This window comes from Piliocolobus tephrosceles, chromosome 2 (genome assembly GCF_002776525.5).
Source record: "Piliocolobus tephrosceles isolate RC106 chromosome 2, ASM277652v3, whole genome shotgun sequence".
NCBI lineage: Eukaryota > Metazoa > Chordata > Mammalia > Primates > Cercopithecidae > Piliocolobus > Piliocolobus tephrosceles.
In genome coordinates, this window is record NC_045435.1 from 89,718,784 (window position 1) to 89,739,005 (window position 20,222).

The 20,222-nt window shown below is 52.1% G+C and overlaps 1 protein-coding gene across 3 annotated transcripts in view; it reads left to right on the forward strand.

The window, feature by feature from the left end:
• Positions 1-20,002, forward strand: part of CCDC12 (coiled-coil domain containing 12) — a 55,775-nt gene extending 35,773 nt beyond the window's left edge. Inside the window, exons 3-8 of one of the 3 annotated variants that reach the window (XR_002735534.2) lie at positions 14,472-14,551; positions 16,304-16,365; positions 16,608-16,642; positions 17,667-17,743; positions 17,840-18,172; positions 18,250-20,002. Coding sequence is in view for 2 of the 3 variants with exons in the window: in XM_023231482.1 (XP_023087250.1) it covers positions 14,472-14,551; positions 16,304-16,642; positions 17,667-17,707 (460 nt within the window). In the remaining variant the exon portion in view is untranslated. The other 2 variants (XM_023231483.1, XM_023231482.1) reach the window with 2 other exon arrangements.
• The last annotated feature ends 220 nt before the right edge of the window (positions 20,003-20,222 follow it).

Here is a 20,222-nt window from a genome sequence, read left to right on the forward strand (position 1 = left end):
TTCCCCATTCTGTGGTAACTGTGTATTAGAGGCCCTTTGGTCTTCTGGTTTGTTCTTAGGTTCTCAAAAACTGGAACTCTGGCTGGAGCCTGAGTTCCAGTTTCTGGGCTTTGATTTGCTGGTGGTCTTTTTCTCTTATTCCTACCTCTCCCACTCCTCGATGAGAAAGAAGGGTTACTGGTTTAGCATGTGGGTGGGTGTGTCATACAGTAAGAGGCTTGAGTGCTGAACCATGTGGTTGTGAATCTCAAACGTGGTGTCGAGTGAAGGAAAAAGCAGGTTTCAGAATTGAGGCATACAGGGCAGGAACATTTATATCAAATTTAGGAACACAAAATGATATATGTGTGTTTCTCAGTTGACAAGTACTGACTTTATTGGTTGTCTGCTCTGTGCAAGGTACCATTGTGGGCCCCTGGAAGGCAACAGTGGACAAAGTACAGCCCCTGCCCTCATGGAACTGACATTTTCTGGAGGGAGACAGGCTGTTAGCAAAGAAGCAGGTGTGTGATAAGGTGTCAGGTGCTCCCAAGAAAGCAAAAGCAGAAGTGTAAACACGTGCATGAGGAGTGATGCCACTGATTGACGCCTGGGGAAGCAAGGAGGAAACAGGATTAGGGAAAGGCTCTGTGATGTGTGATTTTTTTTTTCTTCTTTTGAGATGGGGGTCTTACTCTGTCACCCAGCCTAGAGTGCAGTGGTGTGATCTCAGCTCACTGCAACCTCCATGTGGCTCCCAGGCTCAAGCGATCTTCCCACCTCAGCCTCCCAAGTAGCTGGGACCACAGGTGCGCACCTCCATTGCCAGCTAATTTTTTGGTACAGAAACAACATGGTTTCACCAGGTTGCACAGGCTGGTCTCGAACTCCTGAGCTCAGGCAACACCCACTTCAGCCTCCCAAAGTGTTGGAATTACAGGTGTGAGCCACTGGGCGAGGCCAGTGATGTGTGGTTTTGTTGTAACAAAAGGAAAAAAAGGGAAACAAACCTGTCTTGAATATGGCGAAATGTTGCTTTTATTGACTCTGCAGGAGGTGAGTACATGTGTTAGGTTATTCTGCGAACTTTTTTGTGTGCCTGAGATATACCATAATGAAAACAGTGGGAGAAAACCAAAGGGCATGTGTAGTTCCAGGCTCCTGTCAGTGAGTTCTAGATAAAAGAGGCCCTGCCACGTGAGGACCTGCTCCATGTTAGGTCTTACAGGTCATTTGTAGTGGAGCACAGGACCGTCCTGAGCCCACTGAGCTGGGCAGGTGCAAGGCCCTGTTTTGTTTTCTCACTGCAGCCCAGGGACCAACCATGCTGGACATTGAATTGGGTTCTGCTTCAGCTCATCATATTCTTCTGATTTGCTCTCATCTGGCCTCTTTTGAGGCAGTGGAGTGTGATGGAACGGGTTTGCCTCCCAGTAATTGGGAACTTGGCTTTCAGGGCTGTCCTTCTAGAGACTTTGGACTGGTGGACTTCTAGCATCCTGTACCTGGCAGGGCCTGCCACTTGGTCACTCCTTTGGTTGCCAGGAAGCCTAGCCTTACCAAGGAGTTGTGCCTGTATTTGTAGGCCCCAGAGAAAAACAGACTCTTCTGACTTTAACAGATCCCCAGAGCAGAGGGCTTGCTTGGGTTATTTAGGAAGGCAGATTAGAACATTGGTTGCCCTAACAGAGGGCCAGACCCCATATGGACTTAACTTTAAACTGCAGGGTCCAGGGCTTGGGGATGATGGACTTTCCAGGAAGAACAGGATGTAGCAGAGGCCGTGTCCATCCCAGGGAGGAGGATCTTGCTTTTTGTTTGTACCCCAGGTCTGGAAAGGGGCTCTCACGCAGGACGCTTACGGATTGGGAGCTGATTCCGGAGAACCCCCTAGGCCATAGCCCCTGCTACAGCCTCCTTTGGCACTGGGGAGAAAGAAGTGACCTTCCATTCCATTGGAGGGATGACCCCTGAGGCCATTCGCCAGTGAGCATCCTTCCTCGGCTGCTGGGAGGCGAGAACAGCCTACTTCATACTTCAGTCAGGGTCACTCTGGGTTGAGCCCAGGTGCCAGGTGGGAAGCTCTGCTGACACCAGCCATTCTGGAGTGTGCTGAGAGGAGTGTGGTGCCCACTCTGAGGTGTTTTCAGCTAACACTGTCCTGCCTTCAGTGGGACAAGGCCTTATGGAGAACATGCCTTTTAAGTCTGGAATCCAGATGGTGGAGTTTGGGTAGCAAAGGTCCAGAGGCATGAATCTGCAGTGTGGAAGGGTGGGTGGTATAGCCTGTTGTTGGGGAGGCATGAACAGACATCACGCCAACTCTCCTTTACACAGTGTCAGTGTCCCTGGGGGCCCCTTCCAGTCTGTCCCCCTCACCATCTCAGGAGTGACACCAAGGGAGTTAAACAGATCTGCATCTAAGACCCAGGGCCCAACCTGGATGGGAAAGGCTGAGTTGTCTCTGATGCTGCCTGACCCAGGCCCTACAGGGAAATGGAGGTGGCACCCTCCTCTTCTCCTTCTTCCCTAGTTTCTCCTCTTATGCCCTGACCAGGATTCCTCCGTGAGTCATACCATCCCACACTGCCACTCAGCTCTGAACTCTAATGACTGGATGACCCCAGGGCCTGCTGCCTGTGAGTGTCTCGGCTCCCTATGTCCCATTAGCTGACAGAGAGCAGGGTCCATCTGCCTCAGTTACCCTCCAGGTCACTCAGTGTCCCTTGCCTGGTGGTCAGTTCCATATATTGATGTAGCTAGTTCATCATGCTTTAGATTCTTGGTTCAGCAGCAGTCCCTGAGATGAAAGGACCTAGACAGATGGAGCAAGGTCAAGCTTTGGAAGCGGTTCCCAGGTTTGAGGCCAAGCCCTGCCAGTTATTAATTCTCTAACCCTGGGTGAGTCACATTGCCTCAGTGAGCCTCAGAATCTTCAACCAAAGGCAGAAAAAAAATGAAATAAAACTTGCTTCACCTGATGAACAGAGCAAATGCCATACCTGTTTGCTCAGCTAGTGCTGGGGCTCTGGACAGAAGGAAGGCACCCTGAGGTCCTCCTGAGAGAGTGAAAGGACTCTGGACACTCCTGGAAAAGGCAGAAGTAACTTTTACATAAAGCGTGTGCCAGCTTTGCAAATAAGGCAACAGTTGGGGGAAATGTGAGGCAATGGATGGGAGTAGAAATAAGCAAACGTGACCTAGAAGTTTGTGATTAGGAACCACTTTGTACAGCCTCGGTTATTTGCTGCATTAGATAGTCCTTGGAAATAAGCTGAGTGGCCTCATTTTGCAGATTCATTTGTCTAACCAGATACACTCTAGGGCCAGGGTTTGTGGCTAGGTAAATGAAAATCCAACAGGATTGGAGGGAGCCACCCCAGGACCTTGCCCCTCACCAGCCATCCTGAAGAGTCACCCGCCTGCCTGCGTGTGTTCCTGCCCCACTGCCTGAGGAGACCTTTTCAGAATTATTTTAGCTGTTCTAACAGTTCCTTTGCCTTTCCTTATGTATTTTATAGTTAGCTTGTTAATATCTATTTAAAAAAAAAAAGCTTGCTGGGATTTTGATAGAAATCAGTGCAGATTCCTTTTTAAAATTTGTATTACTCTCCTAGGATAAATCCTGTCCCATCCCCATACAACCAAATCCCCATTGGGTGGGCGTGAGCTCCAGCAGCTCAACCAGCCCAGGCTCTGTGGGAAGAAAGGATGCATTCCTACCCCTAGATGGGCCCTTCTTCTCTGGGCTGACTCTTCCCTGTCTCTGCCAGCCTTGTTGTAGCTAACTCTGTAGAGGCATGGATGACTCATCTCTAAGGCAACTCCCTTCCCCCAGCCCCCTGTGTACCGCCCAGATAAGATGTGCCCTGGAGGGCTGGCCCATGGAAGAGGGTATTCAGGGGTGTTCATGTCAGTATCAGCTGCTTTTTTTTTTTTTTTTTGAGCTGTCCGTCACTTCTTCGTGATGGGAGGTTGGCTGATGTGTACCATGGAGGCATGTCTAGGGCAGGGTTTGTGGCTGACAGCCATTGCCACCCTGCCTTGTGGGATGGATGGACTGTTGGGTTGGGGCTGACAGGTGGGAGGAGAAGGGAGGAGGCACTTAACCAGGAGCACTTGCCTCCTCCTATGCCAGAAAGTGCCTGAACAAGCAAGTCCCAAACTCCCAACCTCCACAGCCGCCACCTCCCCGTGGCTTTGTATGGAGGTCTGCACACCGCTGGAGCAGTCGGTTACCATCAGAGATAGTTGTTTGACCGGGGCTAGGTGTCACATATTACAAAAGAAATGAGGTCACTAGCCTTCCTTCTTCAGAGATGGAAAATCTGTTCTCCAGCTCAATGTGTGCATGACCCTCTCGTGGAGAGACTTCCCACCCCAGCTAAGGCCCATCCCTGGCCCAGTGCCCAAACCCTTGAGTCCAGCCAATGCCAGGCCTCTGTGTGCTGGGCCCTGGTGATGGTTTCCACACACTAGGATGTGTCACAGATCATGGTTGTTTGATCCATGACATCAGCTTGATTTTGCATACATTGCTCCACTCTAGTAGTACCAACCAGGGCGGCTCCCATCACGCCTCCCAAGTTCTTTCAGTCCCACTGTAGAGCATGTCTACATCTGGTGATGTCCCAGTCACAGGCAGTGGAGATCTCCTGCTGAAACAGCAGCATAGAGACCCACCACTGCCTCATTTTTCCTGACCCTGTTTCTCAGGAATAGGCCTGGAAATGTGGGAGAATGAATCAAGAGAAAACTGGTTTAAAGAATATGGTGAAGCCGACTCACCGTGTGCTGGCACTGGGCACCTGCCTTCTGGGTAGGGTGGGGTAGGAGCACAGCTGAATCCTTTCTTTGTGCATTAAGTCATGATACCTTGTGTGTCCTTATCTCGCTTCCAAAGCTCCTCTTAGGAAATCTTCACCTCTATTCTGGTACTCAATGTGATCTGCATTTATAGGCGAAGAAACCACAGTCCAGGCAGGTGAAGCAACTTGGCTGAAATTTCCTTGGCTAAAATCCTCCAACTTTTGAAAGGGATTGGAGATGCCACTGAGACCCCTCCCTGTGTGGGGAAAAGAGTCTTTTGGCAAAGTACAGTGGCTGCTGGTGGTTTGCCGCTCAGGGCAGCCTGTTGGGGTTGAGCACCATCCACTGTCCCAGAGTGGTCTGTGGGCTCGATTGGGCCAGGGAGGGTGAGGGGCAGTGGGCTATGCAGGTCCCTGTCCCCCAACATCTGGGCCCCGCATGGCCAATGTGGCCAATCCACTTCTCACCTTATGGGCCCTTTGGGGCTTAGCTCATCTGCCATAAACCTTTACTCCTCTCCTGTTTTAAAATTTAAATTGATATTTATGGCCAGGTACGGCTCATGCCTATAATCCTAGCACTTTGGGAGGCTAAGGCGGGTAGATCACGAGGTCAGGAGATTGAGACCATCCTGGCTAACACAGTGAAACCCCATCTCTACTAAAAATACAAAAAACTAGCTGGGCGTGGTAGCGGGCGCCTGTAGTCCCAGCTACTCGGGAGGCTGAGGCAGGAGAGTGGCGTAAACCCAGGAGGCGGAGCTTGCAGTGAGCCGAGATTGTGCCACTGCACTCCAGCCTGAGTGACAGAGTGAGACTCCGTCTCAAAAAAAAAAAAAAAATTAAATTGATATTTACATAAATTATAGATTTTCCAATTGTAGAAAACTTAGAAACTACAGATCAACATGTATCTGTGCATATCATGCAGTTTTGTAACCTTTTTTCGTGTGCCGTGTCATGACTATCTTTTGGTAAATATACTTTCATGAAATTATCTATGGCAGCTTAATATTTCTTTTAGAGTACCATGATTTACTTTTTAGTCCTGGGTTTTTTTGTTTTGTTTTTGGCATACCAGTTTTTTCTAATGCCTTAAGTACCCACTAACTATGGGCTTTCAGGTGGGATGGGTGCAAAGTTCAGCTTGTCAGTGTAGAGCACCTTGGTTAGGTTCTGCAGCATCCAGGATGAGAGTGGGTGCAGACCATGTGATGCAGATGTGATGGCAGCTCCGGCAGGGCAGGGCCTCATTTAACTAACACTCAGCCCCGGTCATTTCCTGGAACAGCTGTTGGCTGTTTATAAGCCGTTCTTCGGGGGCCTCTGGGTAGGCCTTGGTGCGAACACGTGGCCATAGCTGTTGATCGGTCTTGGTGGGGGCTCCCATACAGATCTCATCCCCAGCCAGCTCTGGCTTCTCCGGCCTCCTTGTTTTTAAGGCAAGGGCTTGACTATACTATTTCTGAAGCTCCTGCCTCTAAGACCTGTGACCTAAAATTGTAATTTTTAGGGCTGAGGAAGGCTTCTTCTGGCAATGGGGAGAGCTGAGAGGCTGGGCTCCTGTTGAGGGAGGGAGTTTCCAGGGTGATACTGTAGGCTGAACTCCACTGTGGGGCAGGCTGCAGGAGTTTTTCCTTTGAGGAACACTTGAGTGCCCAGAGCCCTGGCAGAGCCACCTGCAGCCCTGGCAGAGCCACCTGCAGCCCTGGCCAGACCCCAGTCACTGCGTCAGGTAGCTTCTCTACCGTGATTCCTGGTCCCTGAGGAGCCAGATGCAGGAAGCTGGTATGGGGTCTACCCCTAGGCCAGAGAGCAGGGTGTGGATTCTGCCTCCGGCTCTTCCTTCAGCTCTGGCACCTTGGATAATCTTTCTGGACTGTTTTCCACATGAGAAAATGTCAGTGACAGTCTCTCCCTCTGTGGAAGGGTGGTCTCGAGAGGTGGCCTCTGAGAGGCCATGTGTGGAGGCTGCCCCTACTGGGGAGGGCGCATTATCTCATGCTTTCTGGCCTGTGGTTTCAGGTGGTGGCACAAAGGAGCTCCCACTCCTTCTCCTGAAGCCTGCTGAGGACACATTTGCCAGGGCTTGCTTAGAGGCCTGTCCACCCCCTGGGGCTGTGATGTGGCCCTGTCCTGTCCATGGTTACTTCTTGTGTCATGTGTTCCAATAGACCTTGTCCTCTTTGGCCAGAAGGACAGGAGGCTTGGGGTGGGCTGGATAAGAGAAGGGAAGGGAGGTTTTATTGCCTTACACTGTACCTGTTCTTCAGTGTGGGTCCACAGTTGCCTTACTGGGTGACAGCTGGAGCACAGTCTCCTCTGCCCACAAGTGGGGAAGCCACTGGTCTCTTTAAAAGTCTCATTTGCTGGCCGGGCGCGGTGGCTCAAGCCTGTAATCCTAGCACTTTGGGAGGCCGAGACGGGCGGATCACGAGGTCAGGAGATCGAGACCATCCTGGCGAACACGGTGAAACCCCGTCTCTACTAAAAAAAAATACAAAAAGCTAGCCGGACGAGGTGGCGGGCGCCTGTAGTCCCAGCTACTAGGGAGGCTGAGGCAGGAGAATGGCATCAACCCAGGAGGCGGAGCTTGCAGTGAGCTGAGATCCAGTTGCTGCACTCCAGCCTGGGCCACAGAGCGAGAGACTGTCTCAACAACAACAACAACAAAAAGTCTCATTTGCTGCAAAGCCCGCCATTGAGTATTCTAAAGAAAAATACCAACCACCAAACAAAAACATCCCTCTACTAAATTGTCCTTTGCCCTCATAGCCTGGTAGTACTTTAGGCCTCTCTAGGGCACTCTGCCAGAAGAGATCCCAGAGGTGTCATAGCTATTATGAATTATGCTGCCAGGATTGTGTGTATATAGAATGCTTTGTTTTGCTTGCTCCTGTTTTGTTACTATTTCTATGGAATAATTTCCCCAGAGCAGGGTTACTGGGTCAGGGGGTTTGAACATTTTAATGGCCCTTGAAAGAAAGACCAGAGCAGCCTCTAGAGCAGCTGTGTACCTCATCTGGGGTAGTTGCCTCTCCCCTCATTTTCATGCTTCTCTCGGGTCTGGCCTCTGGCAGCAGCAACTGAAGCCTTGTTATTTATATTGGGGACAAGGGGTAGGTCCTAAAGCCTAAAGCAAACAGAGGGTTATTAGGGGCGTGTTTGAGTGTCATGAGTGTGTTTTCCTGGCAGAGCTCCAGTGTCTCTGTACTCTGAATATTAAAAATGAAAGTGTTCTTTGATCAAAGTTGCTAGTCTCTCTGGCCAGTGGTGGCCTCCACAAGGCCTGCAGGCGCATCCTGGGCGTGGTCTTCCCTGTGGTCTGTTATGAGGAGGAGTGCCTCACAGCAGCATTCTCTCTGGCCCTTGAGGGGGCCTGTATGGGCAGGAGAGGGACCAGGGTGACCAGGTGGAGGACCTCGTTCTCAGGGAACAGGCCATGTGGGACTACTGCCTTGTCCTTATCCTCTCTCTCCCTCCCTCCAGGGGCCCAGGGCAGGGGCAGAATGTGGAGTAGCCTCAAGATACAAGGGATGACAAGAGAGGCTAGCGCTCCAAAGGGTAAGCGTGGTAGCATGAGCGAGTGAAGTGGACCCGGGGCCATGAAACCCCCATGAGCAGTGTAGACTTTGAGGCCAGTTTGCCAGTGATGGGGTTGGATCAGATGCATAATCTCAAAGCTTCCTTTCATTTCGCCATTCTAGAACTCTACTCTGGCTCTGTACTTGACAAAGAACATCAACTTTCTCCACCTGCTTCCTCTCAGTGGCACATATGGAAGGTGTGAAAAAGCACCCCAGGGGTGATATCCCCTGAGCCTCCCTGGCCAGCCCGTGTCCGGGACTCCTGCAGCTGGCCTGAAGCAGAGTAAAGTAAATAGTAAAGGTCAGCTACCCGTTTTAGAGGGAAACTCTATAGAATGCGAGCTTGGCATTGCCAGTTGCTTTGCCACAAAGAAGCTGCTTAGGAGTTGGCTGCCCCGGCCCAGCCACATTCCTGCCCTCTCTATCTGCTGGGCACAACTTCTTTGCTTCCAAATGTCTTCTCAAGTCATTGAAAGACTCAGAGAGCCCCAGGCTACCCATAAAACTCTTTCTTTAGTGCCTTCTGAATTCCTTTGTCCAGCTTGAGGCAATGTATGCTGAGCCCCTCCTGGAGTTGCCTGGTGCCTTTAGGGCAGGCTGTGAAAGACAGATATGCAGCCAACACAGGGCCACATGCCTGGAGTGGGGGCTGCTGTGGAGAGGGTAGAGAGGCAAGTGGGACAAAGAGGGCCCTGGAGAAGGGTGGTCACTGTGCCTCAGGGTGAATAGGGACACTGGGAGGGGCCCACAGGGCCACCTCCTTGAGCTGGCTCTTGAAGCGTGATGGACAGGGAAGTGTGTAGCCGAGGGGATGAGCAGGCTGTGGGGCCAGGATCATGTGAAGAAGCTTAGACTTGTTTTGGGGACACTGGGGTCCCTGAGTCAGAGGGAGTACCAGTGGAGGCACTGAGGTGGCTGCTGTGTCTGCTCCTGTGGAGACATAGCAAAGTTCCACCCAGACACTGGCTGCTGGTATAGGGTGGACTGTGGGTGGCCTAGGGCATTTGGTGCAAAGGATAGTGTCTTAGAAGCCATCGGGTTTCCTGGGCTGCCCTTCCCATAGACTCTGGGGCTGAAAGCCCCAAAAACATGGCCTGGTCTCTGCTTCCCTTTGGCTAGGGGACAGCCTGGCCCTAAGCCACAGAGACTGCACACTAGCAGAGCTGAGGTGCTGGTGCTGCCTGACTCAGAACCCTGCCACAGTCCTCTGCTGCCTTTCGGCCCCTCTGCCTGTTTCCTCTTTATGTTTTTGAGTACTTGGTTGGTTGTTTCTATGTAGAAAGAATTACTGATTAGAAATGCTGGAATCTACAGAAAATCAAAAAATCAAGTAAAAATCACTTCCCTGATGAGCTGATGGCTCACGCCTGTAGTCCCAGCTATTTGGGAGGCTGAGACAGGAGGATTGCTTGAGCCCAGGAGATCAAATCCAACCTGAGCAGCATAGTGAGACCTGCATCTCTCTCTCTCTTTTTGTTTTTTGTTTTTTGTTTTTTGAGATGGAGTCTTGCTCTTCTCACCCAAGCTGGAGTGCAATGGCACCATCTTGGCTTGCTGCAACCTCTGCCTCCCGGGTTCAAGTGATTCTCCTGCCTCAGCCTTCCGAGTAGCTGAGATTACAGGCACCAGCCACCACATCTGGCTAATTTTTGTATTTTTAGTAGAGGTGGGGTTTCACCATGTTGGTTGGCCAGGCTGGTCTCCTGCTGACCTCAGGTGATCCACCTGCCTTTGCCTCCCAAAGTATTGGGATTACAGGTGTGAGCCACTGCACCCAGCAAAACCCCCATTTCTTAAAAAAAAGTCACTCCTAGAGATAACCACTGTCAACATTTTTGTTGTTTTTATTTCTTTTCTTGTAGCTAGAGCTAGTACCTTCTCCCCTTAGCAACCTCCTCATTCTCAAGTGGGGGTGGCAGAACCATTGTTTGACTCCAGTGGTCCTCAGAAAGGTGGCTTCTAGATGCCAGTGACTGCTGGTGAGTGCAGGCTGCTTCAGCATTTCCTGGCCAGCTGACAAGGTGTTAGGTGTTGGCCTGCCCTACTGGTCTGGCTGGCACCATCTCATCACACCCTGCCCAGTCTCCAAGAGCTGTGGTGGCCCTGGACATTGTAAGGCTATGGGAGCCCCTAGGATGGCAGCCTGGGCCTGCTTTGTTTGTGAACCTGTTGTCCTACTATTTGTTTCTTGACTTTCCTTTTTTTATCTCCATTCTTGTCTCCTTTTGTTTTTAATCATTCCACTTTCTTCTTCTGTTAACTTGTTAATTGTATACTGTTTTCCCTTTCTTTTAGTAATTTCCACAGGCATAACAACAAAAATCCTTGACTTATCAAAGTCTAATAGAAAATAGTAGCATGTTTACCATTTCCTCTACAGTGCTTAGGACCTTAGAACACTTTAAGGCTATTTGCCACTCTTCCTTTTATACTATTGTTGCTACATTTTAAATACTATAAGTCATTATTACTCTTTTATACAGTCAATATTCATTTAAATCTACCTACGTATTTGCCTGTTTTCCCCATGCTTTTTCTTTTGAGACAGGGTCTTGCTTTGTCACCCAGGCTGGAGTGCAGTAGTGTAATCCTAGCTCTGTGCAGCCTTGAACGCCTGGCTCAAGCAATCCTCTTGCCTTAGCCTCCCAAGTAGCTGGGATTACAGGCACAAGCCATTGTATTTACCCTTTCTGAGGCATTTTATTTTTTCCCTGCAATTCCATGTTTCCGTCTGAGATCATTTTCCTCTAGCCTAAAGTATTGCTTTTAGTATTTCTTGAAGAACAGATTCGCTGATAACTAATTCTCCGAACCTTTCTTTGTCTGAAAAAGTCTTTCTCTTGAAGGCTTCTTAACTAGATTTAGAATTTTGTACGACATTTATTTTGTCCACATTTCTGCCATACCATTTCGTTGTCTTACGGTTTCCATAGTTTCAGTTGAGAAGTCAGCAGTCTGTTTTAGTTTCTGCCTAAACACACATTTTTTTTTTTCTCTCCAGGCCCATGAGATTATATGAGGTTGGTGCAAAAGTAATTATGGTTTCTGCCACTATGTTCAATGGCAAAAACCACAGTTATGTTTGCACCAACCTAATGGGAAGCTCTGCTTATCTCTTAGCTTTTCAGCTGCTGCATGTAAATAGACATGCTTTAAGGGGAAAGGGGGACGTAATGTCAGGCTCACTTTGTTTTACTTACCTTTTCTCCGTGATTGCAGCCCCTGAAATCCTTGTTGTCTTGGTACTTCTCTAAAGCCAATTAAAAAAAAAAAAATTATATATATATATATATATTTGAGATAGTCTGCAGCCTAGGCTGGAGTGCAATGGTGTGATCTCAGCTCACTGCAACCTCCACTTCCTGGGTTCAAGCGATCCTCCTGCCTCAGCCTCCTGAATAGCTGAGATTACAGGCATGTGGCACCACACCCAGCTAATTTTTGTATTTTTGGTAGAGACTGGGTTTTGCCATGTTGGCCAGGCTGGGCTCAAACTCCTGACGTAAATTGATCCACCTGCCTCAGCCTCCCAAAGTGCTGGGATTACAGGCGTGAAACCACCGCGCCCGGCTGAAATAGATTTTTAAAAATGTGTTTGCTGTCAGGTTTATTAACCTGTGTTGGAAAGACCAGGTCCCCAAGCTGAACCCCCCATGCTCCTTGACTCTCCCAGAGACTCCTGCCCTTTGGTAGTGGTGGAATTCCAGGGATGGGCAGTTAAGTGGGCATTAGGGAGGGGAAGTCTCTTAGCTCTCCAAGCTAAGGGGACTGGAGGTCAGAGAGACTGCACCATGTTCACGCGATCGCACAACAGTGGCTGCACATCAGATTAGCTCTGCAAGAGTGAGTCTGGGGAGGGTGTGGACTCAGCTCGATAGAGCTGGATGCACCCAGCGCAGCCTTAATGTTTTTAAATGTGGAAACTGAGGCCCAGAATGGGACCTTCCCCTAGTGGTTGAGATCTGGGTGTTCTTGGCTGCTTGGCCAGTGCTCCACTCTGGGGGTGGCAGGGCACAGTGGGCACAAGGCTCTGCTTCCACCTCTTGCTTGTGGTTCACTCCTCCAGTTGGCCTTCTGAAGCCTGGGCAGTGGGCGGGGCTGGAGGCAGGGTGCGGGTTGCTGCTCTGAGTTCTGGGTCCAGTTCCCCCTGGCCTCTCCTCTCTCCTGTCAATTTCTCATAGAACCCTGGAGACAGTTTCTGAAAGTGACAGTTTTTCTTCTTACTAATCCCTGCAGTTTTCTTCCCACACCCAGTTTCTCTTCCTCATTTCTCCCCACCCTGTTGTGAACAAAAGCCTTTGCACCCAGTCATGCCCTACTTTGTCTCCCTGTACCTCTGTGACCTGACATGTACCCCCAGGCCTGAGGCAGGCGTTCAAGGATGGGGGGACGGGGTGGGGTATCTCTGCGTCTTAGAGGAAGCAGGCTCTCGGAGTGCAGATGGGCTTCCTCCACACAGGCGATGTTGGCACTGCCCCATCTCCCCCCTCACCCAGTGGTTCAGCCCAGCCCCAAGGCTCCAGGCCCAGGGGCCCTGGCAGGAGGGAAGGAGATGGTAAGTAAGCTGGGGGCAAGGAAGCAGGTGGAGCCCTTGAATAGGAGAGTGAATGGCATCTGAAAGCCCCTGAGTCCAAAGCACTGCTGCTTGCTAGCCGTGTGGCCACAGACACCCCTGCCTCTGGGAAAGCTTGCTTTCGCAGGTCCTGAGGAAGTCAGCAGCACTTTTACCTGGTCCAGACAGAGGGCTTTGAAGATGGCAGACTATGGGAGGCCTGTAGGGAAATTGTTTCCTGCCTTAGAGGCCCAGGACTTTTCTGAGGGACCAGCGGTCAAGAACTGAAAGAGGTACTGGGGAAGGAGGAGGACCCGCGGCCTAGTCTCCCCTGGCCGGCATCTGAGGGGCCACTCTTGCATCCCCCGGGGCTAGTGGTCTGTCCGACTGCCTCTGCCTTGCCTGTCTTAGACCCAGCAGCCCCCCAGGACCTCTTGCCCTGCTGCCCTGTGGAGTTACCAGGGACACCTCTTCCCGGGAGCCTGCTTCTGTATGTGTGGGTCTAGGATTTGATGAGCCCCTGAGCCAGAGAGGACCCCAGTGAGTTCTTGGTTCAGCCACCCCTGCCTGAAAAGACTGAGGCAGGAAGAAAATAAAAACATAGTAACTAGCCGCAGCTCCCACCGGGCGATTCTGGTCCCTTGTGGCTCCTCTGTCTTCATGGAGGCCTTGGGGGCTGTGCATTTCTCACTGCTGTCCTGGTGGACTGTGGCCTTCCCAGCCTTGCACACGGTCATGCCTGTTTTCCCAGCCCTCACGGCCACTCTCAGCAGTCTTGGAGCCGAGTCAGCCTTTCATGTGCTTTGTCATGACCCTGTCTATGTCATCTGCAGGCCTAGGCGCCACCACCTCGTGGAGTGCCTCCCCTCCCATGTTCCCACGGCTCATAGGTAGCTGCGCCCCTCTGGAGCCTACCAGCACCTGCTTGTCTGTCCACACGTCACTCCTCACTCACTGCCACTTGCCCCTGGCCCAGCACACCCAGATGTTTTTCTCTAAGTAGTTGAGGCGTACTCCGTGGCATGAGCCCCAGGGCAGGAAGGCTCTGAAGAGGGACCAGACTTGGGGAACTTGTGGGTGACCACTGGCCTTCTCTTTTAGGAATCACTCAGTCCAGGAGCTTTAGCCCTGGCTGGGAGGCATACCTTGCCTTGAGCTCAGATGTGCAGCCATTGCTGTGTGATCCTGTGAAAAGGGTATGGTCTCTCTGACTTCCAATCCCCTTAGCTGTTAAATGGGGATGATCCAAGAGAGGCACCCTGTGAATGCTCCCTAGGCGTCCTTGGCCCAACTCTGGAAGAGAACTGTACTCCAACAGAGTAGACAGGGCCTTTGGAGGGCAGCCAGTCCCGCTAAGTGGCAGGGGACAGTGCCAAGGGGCCTGACTGATGGCACTCCATTCTGTGCTTTTCTTCCTCACCAGGCCATCTCCAGAGAGCGCAGAGGAAAGTTGGGAAGTCATGGGCTATGCAAGTTGTATGAATGAATGAATGAGACCATGTCACACACTGACTTCGTCTCTGCTTGTTCTCTCTGTCCTTGCAGGGAACTTAGGCTGCGGAACTATGTCCCGGAGGATGAGGACCTGAAGAAGAGGAGGGTGCCCCAGGCCAAACCGGTTGCAGGTAAGCAGGCTGCCCCTCTCCACCTCTGCTTCCTGGCACTGTCAGCCACCCTGCACCTCAGCAGGCTTTGCTCTCTGAGAATAACCAGCAGTACCAGGACAGGAGTTGGGCCTTCAGGCAGGACCCTTTGTTACCATCTCATGGCAGATGCGCACAGTCGGCCTTCGGTGGCAGCAGAGGCTGTCGGGGCACTGAAGAGGCCTCTTGTGCCTTCTCAGTCCTGCTCACACCCTGAGACTGAGGCCTCCCCGGGATCTGAGTGGGGTTTGAAAAAGGCCATATCCTCTCAGAGGACTCCTGGGCTGAGAAGTGGATGTGTTCATGGGGCCCTTGGGCAGCAGGGCAGGTGATGGGTCCTGTGGGCCCTGGGTGGGTCAGAGACGGGCCAGTCATTAAGCCATGCACAGCAGTGGACCAGCAATGTGGAGCACCGAGGCAGGGGAGAGGGCCTGACCCAGGGCTTGCCTAGTCTCTTGCCATGGTGTGGGAGCAGCACAGCCACTAGGAGCTTCTGGCCGTCCGCACCACTCATGCCAGGAAGTTTCTTGGTCCTCCGGATCCCTGGGCCCTTGCCCTGGAGAGTCCCCATTTTAATTCTTTATGTTTGTTACTTTTTTTTTTTTGAGACGGAGTCTTGCTCTGTCACCTAGGCTGGAGTGCAGTGGCATAATTGCGGCTCACTGTAACCTTAGCCTCCTGAGTAGCTGGGATTACAGGTGTGTGCCACTGTGCCTGGCTAATTTTTGTGTTTTTAGTAGAGACAGGGTTTCACCATGTTGGCCAGGCTGGTCTTGAACTCCTGACCTCAGGTGATCCACCCGCCTCGGCGTCCCAGAGTGCTGGGATTACAGGCGTGAGCCACCACTCCTGGCCGTGTTATCATCTTTCTTTGAATTGCATAAGTAACAAGTGAATAAATACATTTATCTTGGGAAAAAGTAAAGTATTTCCGGCTTGGCCACGTTCCAGTCTGCTTCCCCACCTCCTTCATCCCTGAAATCCACACATTTCCCCATGATTTGCTTTGTAGTCTGGGCCCCACCTGGTACGGTAATGGTGCATTGGGGGTCAGTAGGCAGGACAGAGGAGAGGTCAGGGGCAGCCCTCAACTCTCATCTGTTTCTGGAGGAAGGTGAGGCAGAGCAGGAGGGCACTCATGGGCCCACTGAGTGCCAGGGGTTGGAGGAAGCCCACAGAGCCCAGAGTTGTTAGTGCTTCTGCCATTTGTCCCCGAGGGGCAGGACCCTTCTAGTCAGATTGCTCAGAGGCTCGCTATTCTGGCAGCAGCTTGGAGGAACTGGAAGGTCCCTCTGTCCTGGTCTTGGGAGCATACACCTGAGGTGGGATGGAGGAAAAGCCACCTGCGGCTCTGGCTAGGCCAGGACCCAGAGGACATCCTCAGAGCCCAGTAGCCCTAGGATTATGTGAGAAGCCAGTCCTCACTTTGTATGTATCCAGGCAGCTCTCTGGTCTCGTAGTTACTGTCAGCATCCATGCTTCCTGACTGACTGTGGCTGGCTGCCTCCTGCTGTCCCATTCTTGGCCTGTGGGGACTGCTTAATCCTGGGAAACCCGGGCCCCCCCTCCAGAGCTGCCTTTGCAGGGTCTTCACCTCTGGCTGATTGGGGGCCACAGAGAGGTGGGTGCAAGGAAGCCTGGGGTCCTGTCTCACTGCGGGCCACAGTAGGCAGTGTCCCTGCAGAGCAGCAGCGCCTTTCCCACAGGCTTTCTCTGTTTTATTGCACCCTCTAGTGGAGGAGAAGGTGAAGGAGCAGCTGGAGGCCGCCAAGCCTGAGCCCGTCATCGAGGAGGTGGTAAGTGCATGGGCTGCCCTGGCATACTCCCTGCTTCTGTGTGTCCTGTTTCTCTTTGCCACCTGCTCTCCCTCTGCCCCCCATTCCTTCTCGTCACTTCTTTATTCCCTTCCCACCTGCCTCTTTGCCCTCGTCCCTCTCCTTCCTCCTCCTCTTTTTCCCATTTCCCTCCTTCCCAAGCCTGCCCTCCCCCTTCCCTGGGGCGGCCCCTCCACCCTGATATGTGTCTTCTCCCTTCCCAGGACCTGGCCAACCTCGCTCCTCGGAAGCCTGACTGGTGAGTGTTACCCGTGTGGGGCTGGTGCAGGCTGACTTGGGGGCTCTTGGTGCCAGCATGGGCCAGGGGCTTGGCCCTTCCTGCCCTCACAGTGCAGAGACTGGCAGTACAGACATAGAGTTGGCACGAGATAGCTACTGTTGGAAACCAGTGCTGAGGAGGACGTAAGTGGCAGGATGAGGGGGAGTGATGGAGAGGGGCTCAGGTGCGGGGAGCAGCAGGCCCTTCATGAAGGCCCTCCTGAGAGGTTGAGAGCCCATCTACTCCAGAGCCCCCATTTGAGCAGCCCAACCGCTGTCCTTGGGGGCCAGGGGTGGAGGGAAGGGCAGACACAGTTTTCTGTTCCTGTTCTACCACCATAGTTTGTTCCCTCTGGCCCTGGTTTCCTCCTCTCTGAAATGAAGGTCATCATCCTTCTTGCTGGGCAGAGAGAGAGTGGGAGAGAGGGTGCTGTGGGCTGGGAGGCTTGTGTCTGTCTGCATCTTGAGCCAGAGGTAGGGCTGTATCCCTGTCGTCTGATTCTGGGTCGACTTAACACCAGCTGAGGGTATTTTAATTTGATGAAACAGAAGCATGGGGCGTATGTCCTGGGAATCCCAGAGCCAGAGAGAATGGACTGAGTGCTTGTGCACTTCTGGATGCCCACAGTGGAGGGGCTGGGCCTGTGGCTGGAGGAGGAGCAGGGCCCACAGTGGACGGGAGCAAGTCACTCCCTGATGGTGACCGGAGGAGCAGAGCAAGAGAGGGTCCCTGAGAAACCATCCGCTTTTGCATGTCTTAGCTCAGTCCCTTGTGTTGGGTGGGTTTGTGGTACTAGTCCCCCTGCCTCAGTGGGACAGGAAATAATGGTTCGTGCTGGGTTTCAGAGTGTGCAGAAGGGAAATGTCCTGGCCTCTTCCCCAGGGCAGCCCCCTCAAGCAACTGAGCATGACTCGTGTGCCAGAGGGCTGCAAGAGGGAAGGGGGTCCAAGGCCACATCAGGCCAACCTTCACCTTCCTGCTTCTCCCTGCCTCCCTGCTCCAGGGACCTCAAGAGAGATGTGGCCAAGAAGCTGGAGAAACTAAAAAAGCGGACTCAGAGGGCCATTGCCGAGCTGATCCGTAAGTGCAGTACCTGGGAAGGTGGGGTCCTACCCACTGGGTGGTGGCCCGAGCACAGGAACCCTTCCCACTCCTTCTGTCTGCTGTCCATCGCAGGTGAAAGGCTGAAAGGCCAGGACGACAGCCTAGCCTCTGCCGTGGATGCTGCCACCGAGCAAAAGGCCTGTGACTCTGACTAAGTCATGCCCTGCCCCACCACTCGCCCATCAGGCCTGTCCTGCAGGGGATGGTCTTGGGCAGGGATGGGGGCTCGGCTTGCCGTCAACTCTAGTTTGGCTTCTGAGCAGAGACTCCCTGCCCCATCAAGTCTGAAACCCCTATCGGTGAGGTCAGCTCCGTGTCTCCCGGGTGGCCCCTGCCATTCTGAATGGCGGCAGAACCAGCAACAACTCTGGGCATGCCTGTGTCTGCCCATGTGAATGTAAATAGGTCTGTATATATGTATATATTTTGAACTTTAAAAAAAAAAATCTGGAAATAGAGACAAGTAACCCTGTCTGTGGCAGAAATCTGTCAAATATTTCCTAGGTCTCGGGGTAGATACTGTGGATCTGGGCTCCACAGGGTGGAGATGGAGCGACTGCAGAGGTGGTACTTGATATGTATGAGTGAGTAATCCCTGTGTTGGGCTGGGCATGTTAAGGCTGGAGGGGTGGGGAACACTCAGGGCTGCCTTCTGCAGCCATGTCCTGGCCCAGTCCATGGTCACTGCTGGTTATCTCAAGATCCTTGGGTGATAGAGACGGGGTCTGAGAAAGTCATTTTTAATACCTCCCCCGGGCCTAGGCCTTGCAGTGGTCTGTGGAGTAGCTGGAGAGGCTCCCACCCTGGTCCTCTGGGGATCTTCTCACAGTATGAGAGAGACTGGGCCTTGGCAAGCCCCAACTCAGGGCCACTCCAGATTTGATGCTGCTGTCACTGCTTTCCTCACTCACCCCAGCCCCAGGCGGCCCCTCTCCCTGCTCCACCAGTCAGAGCTAGACTGTAGCTCCCCTAGGACAGAGACCCTGCATGGGAGGGGTGGCCCATTCTGCTAGAGACGGGGACATTGCAGGCTGGGTTTCAGGTGTGGTCGTGGACCCTAGATCCCCAAGGTTCTGGCTTTAGGACATGAGCCTCTTCTGTGGAGCTGACTCTCCAGGGTAGCTGGCTGGCTGCATCATCTCTGACTGCAGTACCTGTGGCCAACTGGACTTGCATCTCCTCCAGGATGGTTACACCCTTGAGTTTCCTTCGGGATGTCACCTTGAGCCTCCTGCCTCTGCCCTAAGCCGTCTAGTGTGTTCTTCCTCTCCACGGTGTTCCAGAAACACAGTGACCCATCTCTGGAGGACAGTGCCAAGCACTCCGGTCATAGAGGCAGAGTGGGTTTGTGCACACAGAGACCAGCACACTCACACAACCAATGAGAAAACCCTTTAAGTTAAAATTATGCAACTATTCTTGGAAGGTAATTCCTGTGTGGAAAAGAAACAGAAACTTCTAGTTGTAGGTGAGGGCTGAAGTGGTAGCTGGCCAGCTTCTGCATTGAGTAGTAAGACCAGACCAAGACCCTGACTCCCACATGGGGCAGAAACCCTTCCAATATTTCCTAGGTCCAGTGGTACATGCAGGACTGGAGCCAGGCTCCCTCTGTCCAGTTGGCAAAACTGGAGCTGGGCTGTTTTTCCTATGGAAAAAAAGGGTGAAAAGACTCCCTGCATCTCCTGGGATTGCAGCTGGAAACAGGATGCATGTCTGTAGCAGTGGAAGGACATGGATACCTGGTGACTGGCAACTAAGCTGCCACTCAGCATCAGCTCTGGGACTAGGGTAGGGTTATCCCCCAGTACGACAGTCCCGAGAGCTATTGAAAGGTATGCTTCTGGTTTTATGACCCTGGGTGTTGTCCTAGAAGGAAAAACAAAGTACCATGCATCATGAGTACGCAAACAAAAATTACAAAATACATGAGAAAATCCAGTGCCTTAAAGAATGACCAGTAACCCAAGTGGGAGGATTTATACCCAAACTGAAATAGTAACAGCCTACAAGGTTTTAAAAATGAGCATTTGTTTTTACATCAGAGAGATAAAAGAGGGTGTGGTACCCTAAGAACAGAGATTAGACATAAGAAAGAACTGATGATAAAGTTTGGAAAGAAAGAATACAGCTCTTAAGAAACTCGGCCGGGCGCGGTGGCTCAAGCCTGTAATCCCAGCACTTTGGGAGGCCGAGACGTGGTAACACGGTGAAACCCCGTCTCTACTAAAAAATACAAAAAACTAGCCTGGTGAGGTGGCGGGCGCCTGTAGTCCCAGCTACTCGGGAGGCTGAGGCAGGAGAATGGCATAAACCTGGGAGGCGGAGCTTGCAGTGAGCTGAGATCCGGCCACTGCACTCCAGCCTGGGCGACAGAGCGAGACTCCATCTCAAAAAAAAAAAAAGAAACTCGCTAGAGAGCCAAGTATTAACCTGTAGTCCAAGAAAGGATTGGTAA